The 15,878-nt window shown below is 44.9% G+C and overlaps 1 protein-coding gene across 4 annotated transcripts in view; it reads right to left on the bottom strand.

Annotated features, from left to right (window-relative positions):
- Nucleotides 1-15,878, bottom strand: part of cdh23 (cadherin-related 23) — a 226,763-nt gene that overhangs the window by 163,002 nt on the left and 47,883 nt on the right. For all 4 annotated transcript variants that reach the window (XM_053679435.1, XM_053679437.1, XM_053679436.1 and 1 more), the window contains 3 exons: nucleotides 1,134-1,276; nucleotides 872-919; nucleotides 676-768 (listed from right to left, as the gene is read on the bottom strand). In XM_053679435.1, coding sequence (XP_053535410.1) covers nucleotides 676-768; nucleotides 872-919; nucleotides 1,134-1,276 — 284 coding nt within the window. The remainder of the gene's footprint in view (nucleotides 1-675; nucleotides 769-871; nucleotides 920-1,133; nucleotides 1,277-15,878) is intronic.

Genomic DNA, 15,878 nt, shown 5'->3' with positions numbered 1-15,878 from the left:
CACGACTGTCAACGAGAGCAATGAAATCCGTGTAATAAAAGTGGAGAACGATACATCTTTGTAGCATATTTCACTATTTAAGTACATGCCGACTCGGTCCCTAGAGAAACGGACGCAGAGTCAAAAGCAACCGCCGCAATGTCCGGACGAGCTCGCGATTTTTCAAACTTCCCGAAGGATTTTCCGTAGGTTCGCGCCCAGACGCGTCACGTGACGTCATCACGACACGTTGAACATGAGTACGGCTAACAACCATTTCGCCAATCCGAGCAGTTTCCTGCAAAAAAAAATAAATGAAAAAATACCCCAAAAGCCATCCATTTTGAAACGAGCCGCTGCAAAATCGAGCTTTTTTTTGCCCGCGACGATCACAAATAAACTCCTGTACAGACGGCCGGTCCTGAAAACGAACTCGAGCTGGCGTGGCCAGAACTGAGATCACTTGAAGCGAGAGCGCGCAGCATGGAAGCTTGTGTCCATCGACAGAACCGTTCTTACAGCTCGATGAAACGTCTACGGCAGTGTCCGTGAGGTTTCGACTCCGACTCGTCCGAAAACGAGTCTTCCTCCCTCTAAAACAGCCGAGTGGGACCGCACATGAAATCTTTTGGTCATCATGCCATTCACAATGCATGCACGAGGTCCTGACATAAATTTGTACACACAGGTCTGTACCTCGGGTATATTCAGAGTGTAAGGCTGGTTATGGAAAGTTGGCGCGTTGTCATTCACATCTCCAATCTGGATGTTCACGGTGTCCTTCACCACCTGCACCAAACACACACCTTTTACCACGGGAGGTCATGCGGTATGGCTGCAGTATCATTCAAAAGGAAAGTGAAAGAGTTAGTGCGTGCGTGTGTGTTTTTACCCCTTGACTGTCACTGACAGAAAACACCACCTGCATTTCAGACTTTGTCTGCAGAAAGGAAAAAAGAAAAAAAAACAAACACCAGAACAGTCTGTCAAGGAAATACACACACTTTCAATTATTCTTAGATCGTCATGTCGATAGTCCTCCCACTGACTTTTCCCAAGTTTGTGTTTCCACCTCACTGAAACACCAACAGTGCTGTGTGTATCTGTGGCATCTACACAGTTCTGTGTGTGTGTGTGTGTGTGTGTGTGTGTACCTCACGGTCGAGTGGCTGTCGGAGCCACACCACGCCAGTGTTCTCCTGAACGGCAAAGAACCTCGAGGCCTCCTCACCCACCACGCCAAAAATGAGCGGCTCTCCATCGGGATCCACGGCTGTGAGTTGCGTTATTGAAGAACCTGAACGCGCACACACACACACACACACACACACACACACTAGAGACTTGCATCACATAAAAAAGCAGGGGTCCTGAAACTTTTTACAGCTAGTATACAAATCAAATAAAAAATAAAAAAAAAAAACGAAAAAAAAAAAAAAAATGAAATAATTCTAATCATTTGATGAATATAATCCAACTGTTACATTACATTATGAGCGAGGTATTTACCCACAGAACTAAAATCCATGGAGGATGTTGCATTTTGCGCTTATATTTATAACTGTCCTAACGCGAGTGACGACGGGAACTACCTTCACAGACATGCCACATGAAATCGCAACCGTAGATGGATAAAAATATGGACGTGAGAATCGGAAAATCGACGACAAATTGCTGCGGTAAAAGAGGAATAAAAACACAGGACGTGCTGCAACATTCAGTGCCACATCACACCAAGTCATCGATTCACCCCCAACCCCCCTCATCCCCACAGGTGTGTGTTTATGGAGGCACCTGGTAAGGGGCTCCCTGACTCAATGTGGCTTTAGATGAGATCAGAGTACGTCTCACAACAATAGTGCCAACCCCCCCCCCCCCCCCCCTCCCTCCCCAATACAGATGTGAGGTACTTCCCATGTGTATTAACGTAGACTAAATAAACGTGACCCGGACCTTCACCTCCCAATTAGAAATATTTAGCTTCTCATGTTTTTAGATAAAGACTTGAGATAATAATAATAATAATAATAATAATAATAATAATAATAATAAGTATTTTGTAGCTGTTTAGATGATCCTGAGGATTTTGAACTGCCCCCCCACCAATTCTTAGCCAATGAGCATTTTCATTACTAACTTAAATCGACCGCACAAGGTCAAACCTGAAACATTTCATAAAAAATATAGTCTCGCACCCTAAGGAGTTCTTTAGTTCGGTTCCTCTCTCTATGGAGACCCTTCTGTACGGAAAAAGCCCCACACCAGAGGGTTTCCCTTTCAGTAAAGGATTCAAGTAGACCCCCGTCTATACAGTCCGAATGCAAAGCTGTAAGCGGATACTCTGATGTACTCTAAACACTGATTTTGGGGGTTTCGGGTCTATTGTAATAATGACTAACTATAATGTTTCAGCTCTAGTCTAGACCAACGATGACGAGGTCAAAACACGTACAAGTACTCCAATACATGAAGCACACGAAGCATAACCTCTCTTTAAATCTACATCACACAAGTCACAAACCTAAACCAGCCTCTACAAAGGCCAATTAGCGTCTCACTCACACACACACACACTCATACACACACAGCCTCCTGCTTTTATTAATTCACACCACCGCGCCGTGAAAAAGAGGTGGAAAAAGGACTAATTAATAGAACGATTTATGAACCCTTCTATGTCTTTCTAATGAGATTTATGCAAATTCGCCTGCTTTCACTACGAGTTATAATTTTGTCGAAGACGGTGCAAATTAAGCATTTTACTCGCCACTCATTAATAATCGGCACTTGGCTCTCATTCTCCCACTCTCGCGGCCCTCTCGTCTCGTGACGGAGAAGGCAACGTCCGTCGTCTGGATAACGAATGGACGTTCGCGAGGGATATCTCGTCTCCCAGCTCGGGGAATGCAAGACATTTTCCACCTAAGCGCAAGCCGGAGGGCATCAATTAGGACCTGACGGGAGGGCAATCGTTCTAGAAGATAAACGATGCGTGTGCGTTGAGTAGATGTGTTTGTATATACGTTTCACAAGCTCAAAGTAAGTGGGTTTTGAAAGTTTTTAAAAAAACGTTGTTGTGACTCCTGCTTTTTTTTTTCCTTTGGTCTGTATAAACATTTCGCACGTGCAACAGTTGTAGTTCCCTAGCTGTGCTTCTCCTAGTAATGGTTCCTTTGGGTCCCTAGCGGTGCTTTCCTAGCCATGCCTTCCCTGGCTGTAGTTCATATTGTTAACTAGATGTGGTTCCTGTACTTCCCTGACTGATAGTTCACGCGGTTCCTTAGCTGTGATTCTACAGCGATGCCTCCCCTAGCTGTAATTCATGTGGTTCCCTTGCTGTGGTTCCATAGCTTTGATGCTATTTTCCTTATAGTGTTTCCTCAGAAAGCCAACGAAAAGAATCTTTTATTTCACAGGAACTGTGTATTAAATACCGAGTTAAACCTGGCCGTGAGATTCCACACAGGGTTGAAAGGGAGCCTGAAGACTATCCCCGGGGACACAAGGTGGGGGACACCATGGATGGGGTGCCAAACCATCGCGGGGCACAATCGCACACACACTACAGATGCCGATCAGCCTAGAGTGCGTGTCTGTGGACTGGTGGAGGAAACCAGAGTATCTGGAGGAAATCCCCGAGGCACGGGGAGAACACGCAGACCGCGTGCACGCAGGGCGGACGCGAGAATCGAATCCCCGACCCCCGAGTGAGGTGCGCGGCAAACGTGCTAACCGCTAAGCCACCGTGACCCTAAAACACTAACTCGAGCCCACAAATGCATAATACGTTCACACAATTTACTTCATTCACGCTCTTCATGTTTGTATTCGGACCTTAGAAGCGTCAGCCAATGGGAAATCGGTCACACCTCGCTGTTTACTTTTTACTGACAATTGCGAAAAACCAAAACGGTTAGCTAATTAACGGCATCACTATATTCCCTCCAAAATGAACAGTCACTGATGGGTACGGTTTGGGAAAGTTGTGGGGTTAGCAGCCGTAGATCTTCATTTGCCGCTCCCGCTTTTTTACAATCCTTACGAAATGTGCGCTGAGATCAGGTTTGTGCGCGTGGTTTTTTTTTTTTTTTTTCCTCCTCTGCGGTTATCAGCAGCCAGCCGTGTCTTCTGTTCCTCTCCCCAGCCTCCTGCCCGTTCTGACAAATGATGCCATTTAGGCAAAAGTGATGCCGGTATTAAGCTTATGAATGATACACTGCACATTAACAGCCTCCAGAGCAGAGAGCCACAGACAAGAGCAATGTACTGCAGGACTCATTTATCTCCATCCTTCCCTCTCTCTCTCTCTCTCTCTCTCTCTCTACACAGCAGCGTGTTCCAGACCCGTTTTCGACACGACCTCGTTGCCTTCCCCTTACGACTCACAAGTGCGCGTCATCTCTGACGCACAAGCCGCCATTTGTACCTCCAGGATAGGACGGTATAGTTGGAAGGCAATTCGATCTGGCAGCAAGAACGGTGTGTTCCAGAACCCCCCACCCCACCCCGCCCCCCAGGTGTGTTCCAGCTCAAGCACACCTGGTGAAACTAATGAAGCCCTTGATTAGCTGCAACAGGTGTGCTTGAGACAGCGCCCGTTCTGCATATTCGTGCTGTTCTGAGGGATACGATTCAGGCGGGTGAATCATTCAATCTAAGTAGCGTTTTCAGTTAAATTCGGGGAAACCGCTCGAAGCGTTCGTTGCGTCGAACTATTTCAAATCGCTGTGGTTCGATTTGTTCATCGCAGACAGCTGAGAGGCGGTCAGTTTCGACAATAAACCGGATTCGCGACGGGGGTTGAATCATTACGATCGCAACTGTACATGGTAACGTAAATGCCGGCCTGTACGTATGCTGTTTCTACGGTAACAGACCATCGTTTCCCGTAGACACGATCCTAAACGGCTTTCCACTCGACGTGCATGTGTTGCACTACGGAAGCCGATTAGGATCTCTCACGTGGCTTCTCTAGAAGTTACGAGTCACGGAGATACTTCAGCATGGAATGATGACGGTATAAGGGAATATTTGGAATGTGGGTCATTTTTAAAACTCATCTGAACTTGAGCACCTGCGTGGCTTGGCTTAGACATAGCGTGGACTCTGAAGACGCGAAACTTTCCCCCGTACCGTTTTATAGATTTAACATTTGAGCTTAGCGTTCCGACTCTGGATCACAGTTATTTTAACCAGCATTTCCGTTTGCAACCACTTGCACATGCAATGTTGAGGGATTTGTTGGGTTTGTTTGTTTGTTTTTTGTCTCCAAGTCCATAAGGATGCACACATTTCTACTTTCTATACAAAAAGAAATTGGACTTCATGGATGGAGTCCATCCATCTTCCATACCACTTATCCTACACAGGGTCTTGAGCGAAGTCTGGAGCCTATACCAGGGAACTTGGGGCATAAGGTAGGGGACACCCTAGGTGGGGTGGGGTGCCAACCCTTAGCGAGGCACAATCACACACTACGTACAATTTAGGAATGCCGATCAGCCTACGTCTTTTGGACTGGGGAAGGAAACCCGAGTTCCTAGAGGAAACCCCTAAGCGCACAGGGAGAGCGCGCAAGCTCAGCACGGAAGCAGGATTCAAACCCCCAGCCCTGGAAGTCCGAAGCAGGCGTACTAACCACTAACCCACCACGTCCCCACACTTTGAGTCATACGGCTGAGTGAATTTTATACCAAAATTTGACCTCGGACAGGTGCGTGAGAAACGCGCATACAGGATCGCCTAAAACAGCGGTGTGTCTCAGCTCCGTGAGATTCCGACACCGGAGCCGTTTTTCTTGTGCTCTACCTGAATGAGGAGCTTTTTTCCTTCGTTTTTAAATCGTCTTGCCTTTACATTACACATTTCATTTTACAGCACAGATAAAAAACCTGATCTTCAGTCCGCATTTTCTATCCCTGACTTTTTAACGGCCTTAATAGCAAGTGCTTGTTTGGTGCAATAACGTCCAAAATGGTGGTCTGGACACTACTGGGAATCCCCGTCTCGGACGCGTCTACTCAAGAGAAATCGGGCATCCTCGCAGGCACGAACAAAGCCTGAACGAGCACAAGCCTATGCTATTGATGGCGAATATGAAGCGCTACTGTAAATCGTTCTGGATAAAAGCGTCTGCTAAACGCTGTTAAAGGAAAACCGAAGTTTCCAGCGCACGCTAGCGATATCACGCAGCCTGTAACTGGAAAACGTTCAAGAATCCGAATAAACCCAGATATGTGATTTAGAAACTGTTGAACGGTCTCATTTACTGTGCTGTAAATGGTGAGTGATGACCGACACTGACGCCTGTATGTTTGGCCGTGAAGGCGTGTACGAATAAGTTCCGACCAAATCGTGAAGAGCAGCACATATGAAGACGCAGACCAGTGTGCATCGTTCGACTAGAAAATTCAAATCGAAATGAGTGTCAGGTTCTGCAAAGTGTGTGCGTGCGCGCGTCTGATCACGGCGGTTGCGCAAGTACAGAGCCCGAGGCTGCCATATGTTTAAAATAGCTCGGGGTTTGTAGAAGACGAGGCCCGTGGGGCGTTTAAATCTTCCCACAGCGGGTGTTCATCCCAGAGAAGATCAATAGAGTAGCTCCTCCAGGACCCCTAAAGGACAGGGGCAACACACCTAAACTTTATTAATGTCCTTCTCATCTCCACACACAGCTGGGACACTGCATGAGGAGGAGGCTAATGTCTGTGTGCATGTGCCATCGCTGGTATTTTATGCCTTTTACAACAGCACAAAAGGCGCACTCTCTTTTGTGATAGATAGATAGATAGAGATATATATCTACACATATACATATATATCTACACATGTACATATACATGTATACATCTCAGTTGCTAAACAGGTGAAGGTTTTTGCTTTGGGGTTTTACATTAATAAATAAAGTATAGGAATCTAGAGGGAAGATTCCGTCTCGTCTTTCTCGTCCTCACCGCAAGCTCAAAGCCTCGTGGAACATCATGTAAAGATATTCAAAATAGACCGGGGACTAGTTTCTTTAGGCGTATGAAGAAAACTCCATCATGTGGCACTGCTTTTCGAGTGGAAATCAGCGTAAGATTCATAGTAAACAGGGCGAAGGTCGAAAAACGTTTAAACGTGTCTTGTTTTTGAAACTCGTCCCAGAATTTGGTAGAAAAGTCAGGAATTAAAAAAAAAAACAAAAAAAAAAACAACAATTCGAGTTTCGCATTTTGAGGTCAATGACAACCGGTGAAATAAACCAAATGGAGCTGCATTGTAATGTGTAACAGTGTTGTGTGTGTGTGTGTGGATCACATTTCTAGCTTGATGATCTCATGCTAGTTGTATTAACGCAAACATGCATTCCATTTCGAATAAAACAATCGCGATCTGGTCAAAATTCCACGCAGTTATAAAGCTGGCGATACATTTATAAAGTTAGAAAGAAAAAATATTGACCCCCGTTACAACACGAGAGCATTAACGCTGGTTTGTGAGGAAAAGCACGGCAGGACGTATACACCTGTCTGCACTTTTCATGACGGTTAACTGATCTGGGACGATGCTCGGGTCAGCTCTCATGCTGGAAGACCGCTAGGAGAGACACCCGCATGCACACCGAGGTCTGTGAGCGATGACATAACTCCATCAACAGCGTTCGGCCTGAATAACCCCGAAGCGTTTCTTCACCAGCAGACCCAATCATTAGGATAACCTACCAAGTGTATTAAGCTTTTCTTCCCGGCACAACTTTTCCTAACCACCTTACGCTCGCTGTATAAATAAAACATCTTTTTAATAATACTATCGGCAGAAGTGACAGATGTGAAGTCATTAGAAGCCTGTGATATATGCATAATGAAATCATGAATTATGCATGCAGGCGTTCATTACGATTTGTGTCACATTCGGTATTTTCATTACAATACTTGCTATTATAAAAACTACTTTTTGGGTTTTTTTTTTCTCCTCAGGTGTTAACTGAGAAACCGTGAACATCGGTAATGGATTTAAAAACAACAAAAACAACAGCAGCTAATCGGAATAATTTATACGTAATAAGAACGTTTTGATCCATGGTTTATCGTACGAGATCCATCAGCCATTGTGTTAATAGCAAGTGTTTCATTAATAGGCCTGAACCCTAAATCAAGCCGACTCCTAATTGGCTCGGTGTCATAATCTCTGTAGAAAGCAGTCCTTCATGCATGCTACCGTAATGCCTTAACGTCCGTGTTTCCTTTCGGCTAATGAGCAGGGAGCACCCGAGCGTTCTGGTCCTAATTCGTCCTCAAGCCGTTGTGAAAGGTTAACCCCTCCCAACGTTCATAATGGCGCACTCTCTAATATGTTAATGGATGAGGCAAATACCATCCTGCAGGGATTAGGGGGACGAGCCGGGGGGGGGGGGGGGGGGGGGGGGTTGGGCGAGCAGGGGAGGGGGGCGAGTTGACACTCAAAGTGTGCAATAAGTCTTTGACCCTGGCAAAGAAATCAGTGGTGTGAACGATTCATTTGGGATGATTTTCCTCCACAGACAGCTCTTTTGGCCTGAATGTGCGTTTTAGAGTCGGTACACATAAGTCGTGTGTGTGTGTGTGTGTGTGTGTGTGTGTGTGGAAATTGCTGTGCATAATTTGACCTGCAATCTTTTTTGATAGACCCTCCAGGAGTAAACATAATCTGGTCTGATTCGCCCCCTGCAGCTGCTTCATTCAACCGCTCATTTACACACACACACAATTAATTTCACACACACACACTTCCTTCCCATGCACAAAACTGTAAACACTTTCAGTCGTTCTCACACGCTGGACACACTCCAAGACTAATTTGCCGATGCACACATTCTGACTTCCACCCCATCCTAGATAACACACGCGCGCACACACACACACACACACACACACCGCCCCTCCCCGTTTGCCTGAGGTCTATTGAAACATTTTGGAAATGCAGTTTGTGTGTAACGATGGTTAGGTGCATTTACTGAAAAGGCTCAGCACGATGATGTCATCGGGAGTACAGTAAATCACGGCCACGTGCGAACACCGTGACCGTAAACGTGTTTTTATTTCCTTTCACTCCGTTCTTCTCCCGGTGTAACCACCACATGACCACACACCTGTTTATTACGGTCACAGCTAACTACACCAGGGTCTGGATGACGGTACGGCTTTGTTGTCCTTTCCCGATCTACTCCTGGGTCGGTTTCCATTTCGCTCCTGCCACGCTGTTATTCTAGTTCTGTTCATTAGTGTCCCGTATTGTTTAGCTTGCTTCTGTTTGGTTTCTGGTTGTCTTCTGTTTCGTGGTCCTGTTCTGGTTTGTTCCCCTTTCCCAATATATTTCTGTTTCCAGCTCTGATTCTGTTCTTGCTCCATTTCATGCTCAGTTCTTGTTCTGGTTCTGTTTCTTGGTCCTAATCGGTTTCCATTTCTTTTATGATGTGGTGTCTGTCTACATCTGCTCAGTTTCTGCTTCATTTTTTTCCCCACCTTCTGTTTCTTCAGTTCTGATTCTGGTCCTGTTCGGTTTACGGTTCTGTTCTTATGTTTTGTTCCTGGTTCTGTTTCTATTTCTGCTCTGCTCTCTGGTATCCCGTTACTCGCAAATCAGAGGCAACATGACATGCTCTTAACTCGTCTCTACAGAGCAGCGCATGTGGGTTTGTTTAACGACTCGAACAGCGATTTCTCATTAACGCCAGGTCTGAAATGTGCACTACGACCCGAGACAGAAATCAACGGTTCCGTCTGTGAAACGCAAGTTTCGGAATTCACATTGCCCCTTTAATGAAGGGGTATGAAGGTGATGTTACACACTTTACCGAGAGACTCTGAGAAATTGTGTGACACAAAAAAAAAAAAAAAAAAAAAAAAAAAAAAAAAAAAAAAAAAAACTGACCTTCTTCCCTAACAACGATAATGGAGAATGATCCAGAACTTTCTCGCTCGTCCCATCGGACACAGGGGAACGGAGAAAGTTTTTTCAGGCATACTGATGAGGAGTAACAAGCAGCAGGTGAGATTAATTAACTACCATGGCAACAGGTTAACGAGAGCAGGTGAATCTGACCATAAAAGGAAACGACATTCAAACTCTAACGACATGACCTGGGTCAAAGTGACCTCGACCTCTAATAACAAACGGGTCATAAGAGTTAAGTGAAAAATAGACGTGAAGAAGGGCAGCTCTCGCTCCCTTCTTTCTTCCATTTCCCTTGTTTAAACTTCATCCAGTCTGTGCCAGAACACACTCTCGTGCTCTCTCTCTTTCTCTCTCTCTCTCCAGTAAGTACATTAAGATCAGTGTTGATGAGAGGGCAGGAGACTGATGGAGTTCTGGGGTCTAAGTGAGTCCCACGTTTCATCACACACACACACACACACAGAGTCCTTGGGCCAGTGTGTACTAATCCTGCAGATTTATGGTTAAATCGGTCACGCTTTGTAGGCACAAACCTTCTACAACCTTCCCAACATTGTGCCCAAGTACAAAACAAAACACACAAAAGAGCGAGAGAACGAGTGCGAGAGAGAGAGAGAGAGAGAGAGAGAGAGAGAAAGAAGCACAGCTACCCTCATGTGTTCTCCGTTACATTACCGTTACTCAGAGCCATCACATCATCCACACTACAATGATGTCTATCCCGGCTGAGTGTGATGTCACACGTCCCAGAATCCCAAATCTCATGCACTAGGGGTAGCAGGGGAAGAGTAACGCAGTCTCCACTTGTTATTTTGATTGTATGTTAGAGGAGGACAGCGATATGTGACTGTGCAGTTTTTTTCCATTTTAACTCGGTCTGATGCGAGAGTTTACACGTTCACGTGCGTGCATACGCACGCACACACAGGCCTAATTTAGCTGTCAGTGTAAGGAGGTCTTTAAAAGCCCATTAGGGTGATTCTACCCATCTCACACACTTCTCAGAACCTGTCTGTCTACCAACCTCACCGTCCACGTCGTCTTCACTTTCCATCTGCTGCAGCGTCACTCTTGATCAGTCTCTCTGTCCGTCCTCCTCATTCTCTCCGTCTTTCTCTCTACCTTTATGCTTATATATCCACCTCTGTCTGCCTTTCTCACTTCCTCAGTCTGCCTCGTTCTCGATCTACTGTGCATACCTGTACGTTGTTCTGCCTTCCTGTCTATCTACCCGCCTCTCTGCCTTTTTCGATATACACCTCCTTTTTGCCTGCCGTTTGTCTCTCTTCATCTGCGAGTGGGTGGCACCGGGGTGCCCAGTCACATGTCTACCTTCATGTCTGTATGATTTTTTTCCCCCCTGTCTGTCTACCTGTCTATCTGCCTCTCCGTCTCCATGTCTGCTTCTCTATTTCTCTTTTTGCCTCCCAATCTATCTGCCTTTCCAAATATATGCCTCTCTCTACGCACCAACCCATACATCTGTCTGTCCATCTGTCTTTCTGCTTCTTTGTCTATCCGCTTCCTTTTGTCTCATTTCCTATCTTTTCCTTGTTGGCACTTTGACATCTCTATCTGACAAACAGCAGCAAATATACTCGCCGTCCTTCACACAAGCATAAACAAATCACTGCACACACACCAAAAGAAGTGGTCTCTTGGGGCTCTGCTAAATCGACGTGCAGCTAATAGCACCTCTGCATTCATGCTAAGCCTTCACTCACAGAGGAGCCCATTTCACGCCTCTCGTTCACTCGAGACTCTCCTCCGTTCCTTCATCCCTCCATCACAGCTACTCAAAGCACAAGACCTTTCTTGGCGTCATGGCTGCCATCACCTGACTGAGAGGCTGTGTCAGCAGCACTGCAGAAGTCACTGTTCAGAGACACGCTTGTTCACTAATGTTCAGGCGTGTGACATTTCCTGAGAAAGTGAGACACTCCGAGTGGGCTGTGTGTGACACGGCAAAGGAAAGAGGGGAAGAAAAGACGGAGACGAGTGTACCTTCCATCCTGCTTTTCACTGAGCTAAGGGATTTAAAGCCAAGGAACTTGAACCCACTAACTTTATGCCAGGAGCCGAAGTCCAAAAACTTTCACTCAGGAACTTAAGGCCAGAAAGTTAAATAAATAAATAATTTTTTTAAAAAAAGAGCCTAGGATTTTAATCTAAATAAGAAAAGTCCAGATGTGGAAGTTTAACCCCAGGAAGTTTAGAACAGAAAATGTAGCCCAGGAAATTTAGCCCAGGAACGTAAAACCCACAGAGTTTAGCACAGGTACTTTATCCCATGAAGACTTTTTTCCATCCTGATGAGCATCAACAACTCTTTTTTCCTGAGGTCCTCAGAAACCTCCTTTACCCATGCCATGATGCACTTCCACAAACGTGTTGTGTCGTGAAGATCAGACTTGGATAGATCCCTGTTCTTTAAATAAAACGGAGCGCTCGCTCACCTGATCGTCATCATCCCATTGATTGAAATCACCCGACTCTAATTTCCCCTTCAAACGAACTGTTAATCCTAGAGGTTCACGTACTTTTGCCACTCACAGATATGCATCATTTTCCTCCAGAAATAATTTGTCTCGTATTTGTTTAAACTTTCAGGACTCGTACTTTCAGGACTCGTGTGGAGAATCTGATGATGTTTTAGGTCATATTGATGCAGAAATATAGGAAATTCTGGAGGGTTCACTAACTTTCGAGCACCACCGCACAAGCACAGACTTTGGCACTTTGCCGTTCCTGGCTGCATGTACAGGATTAAATAACTATAATCCTGCATCTCGGTTTGACTGCAGGTTAACTTCGAGATCTGGCTCCATGTTGGTTTTGGCATGCACATTTTTTTCACAAGCCAATCGAATTCCAACGATAAACAGGACCACCCTGCCGTGCCTGCCCGATTACGCAATTTCACTTTGGGGGGGGGGGGGGGGGGGAAATCACACTACTGAACAAAAATTCAACTGACTTCTCCATCAAGCCCTGACCAGTGGAAAGGTACCAAATAAACCGATCATTTGGCCCAAAGGGGATATTTAACATTTGACCATAAATAGCTACAAACCTGAGAATTCAATAACACAAAATATTGTGAAATTTTATTTACACAAAAATGGTGATTTTTTTTTTTTTATAATGAATTATTCCAGTCTTTCAATTACTCTATGTCTGGCAGGTGATCTTTTGTTAAGGTCACATTTTACCCCCTGAATATTCAGTAGCTGATAGAAATGATTTGCTGAGAGTTCTGACATTTTATTTGCTGTGGATCTTGGGAAAATTGCCACTTGGCTGTTATTGACTTCTTTGTTTCATGCTGTGGATTGTATTATGTACAAGTACTTTATTAATAATAATAATAATAATAATAATAATAATAATAATTAGTCTAAATTCTGAGCACAGTTTTTATGTGATTGATTACATTCATCTCAGCCAAAGCCAACGTTTAAACTCTTATCCAAAAAACGGACAGCTGGACTTTATAGTCCTCCATAAACAGATGCCTCACTGCCCACAATGCTACCTCCCGAAGCGTCCCGTCCCTCCATCTGCTACCCAGTCTAACGCTTTCTCTCCTGTCCTGCCAATCTCTCCAACTCACTGAGCCCGTGTCTCTCTACAACATATTATTACATCAAATACAGGCTCTAATTTCATCACACGGCCCTTGCTCCTTTCTCAAGTGGTGTTATCGGCTGATGCGCTTATACAGACCAACAGCGCTGAGAAGAATAGAGATTCTTTGAGATCAGAGACTGTCTAGTACGCGCGCTTGCGCTCTCTCTCTCTCTCCAGTCAGCCATCAGTACTTTTTTACAAAAACAAACAAACAAAAAAACGCTACTGAACCTTTGTGTACTCCGTTTTAAATATTTAAATTCTAATGCAGCTTGAAAAGCTGGTTTGTGTCATTCACTTTTTGTTTGGTTAAACTTCAAGGATGTTGGTGGCCGTTGGCACTGGAACGATGTGGGGAAAGTGGGCGGGGCCAACACGGCAATGGCAATGCCCTCCATTTATTGGCAATATTCTTGGGTTCGCGTGCTGCAACCGCCTTCTTCAAATCCCACCAGAGATTTTCCATTTAGATTTTCTAAGTCAGGTGACTCTGACGGCCCTGTAGAATCTTCCAGGACTCCTTCAACCAAGTCTTGTTGGAATTTGAGGTATGCTTGGGATCATTGTCCTGTTGGAAGGTCCAATGACGCCCGAGCTTCAGCTTTCTCACACACGGCATGACGTTTTCTCCGGGGAGAGATTTTTCCTGATACTTCAATGAATCCATCTCGCCTTCCACACGCTGCAGGTTTCCCGTGCCAGAAGATGCAAAGCAGCCGCAGAGCATCACCGAGCCACCACCATGCTCGACTGTGGACAGAGTGTTCTTTCTTCATTCTTCCCCCTCCAGACATACCGCTGATCCATCATGCCGAAAAGTTCCAGTTTTGTTTCATCGCTCCACAGAACAGAATCCCAAAACTTCTGTGGATTATTGATATGATTTTGAGACGACGTTTTTTTGTGCTTTTGGGTCAGTAGTGCTGAACGTCATGGAGTTCTGGCATGGAAACCTTCTGCGTTTAGTACACGCCTTACCGTACTCACGGAAACCTGCACAGAAACCTATTTTAATCGTGACGATTACGGCTTACAGCTACATTATAAATTCTTTATCCATATGATTTCCGTGAGCTGTAATCAGTCATCAACAAAATTATATATACACACACACTTTTTTTTTATTAAACAAAGCACATGCAAAACAAATTTCTCAAATACAACACAGGAAAAAAAAATACACATTTTATTCAACGTGACGTGTATATTACTCAAATATAAGAAACTCATGCATAGCTTCCAAGCTCCACACCTACTGCGCCTCTCTCACTGCTCTGTGCTCAGCGCTCGCTCGGAGTCTTAGTCGCGGCTTTCCGATCTGCTAACAAGCCACCGTTGTTTTATGGATTATAAATGAACTAATTATCTGTGACGCTCGTTAGCTCGCAGGTCCTAATTAGCAAAAAATTAATATTGGTTTTGATAAAGATGTTGGCAGAGGCAAACTGGCAATTGACCTTCTCCAGCAATCTGGTGAGGGATACAGAGACATAAGGTGTGTGTGCATGTGTATTTGTGTGTGTGCGTGCGCGCATTTTAGAGAGAGAGAGAGAAAAAACATTTGGAGACAAGCCGATGCACAGCAGCTGGGCTCTCTGATTTGTCGACATTAATACATTAAAAAAAATAACATAAGCGAACACGCACACTTTTTTACAGCCATACATTTACAACCCAAGAATAGATTAAAACACAAATCACACATTAACCGAGCATCCAAACAGACGGCTAAGCAGTGATCGACTACAGAGGACAAATGACGGATTGAAACGGGACATGGACAGACCGGTGGCCATTTTCCTCTCCCTTACTGACCCTTCCACGATCGTTTAATCGTTTCCATCCCAATTTCCGAAGCTGCCACTCTATTAGTGAGCGTTAAATAAGGCTAGCACATGACTCACCACACTGAGATCCCCATAATGGATCATCATACACGTACATGGCTGCACGAATGGCGGAAAGATGACCAGCATGACCTTTGACCCGATAGATCTCGTTCACACATTCGCCGGGTGTGAATCAATAGATCGTGTAGTACTAACTGAAAAGCAACGCTGCAGTGCTCACCGTAAAGGAGAAGGCCACAGGGACGGGATCTTTACGATGGATTTTTCGGACTGCTGAGGAAAGGGCAAGCTCATAATTCATAGCATTTATCACGCGGCACGGTTGAAGAGTCCACAACCAAGAACTGTCCATCTGCTACAATACGGCAGAATCCGATACAAGTCGTACGATATACATTAATATCCTGAGATAATAACCAGGTGGTATTTAGCCATCGACAGTTGAGGTCATAAGTTTTCGTACAGAATATTTTTCGCTTTGTTAAAGTTACGTACAAACTTTTC

This window comes from Ictalurus punctatus, chromosome 3 (genome assembly GCF_001660625.3).
Source record: "Ictalurus punctatus breed USDA103 chromosome 3, Coco_2.0, whole genome shotgun sequence".
NCBI lineage: Eukaryota > Metazoa > Chordata > Actinopteri > Siluriformes > Ictaluridae > Ictalurus > Ictalurus punctatus.
This window is presented reverse-complemented; position numbering and strand designations above follow the sequence as displayed.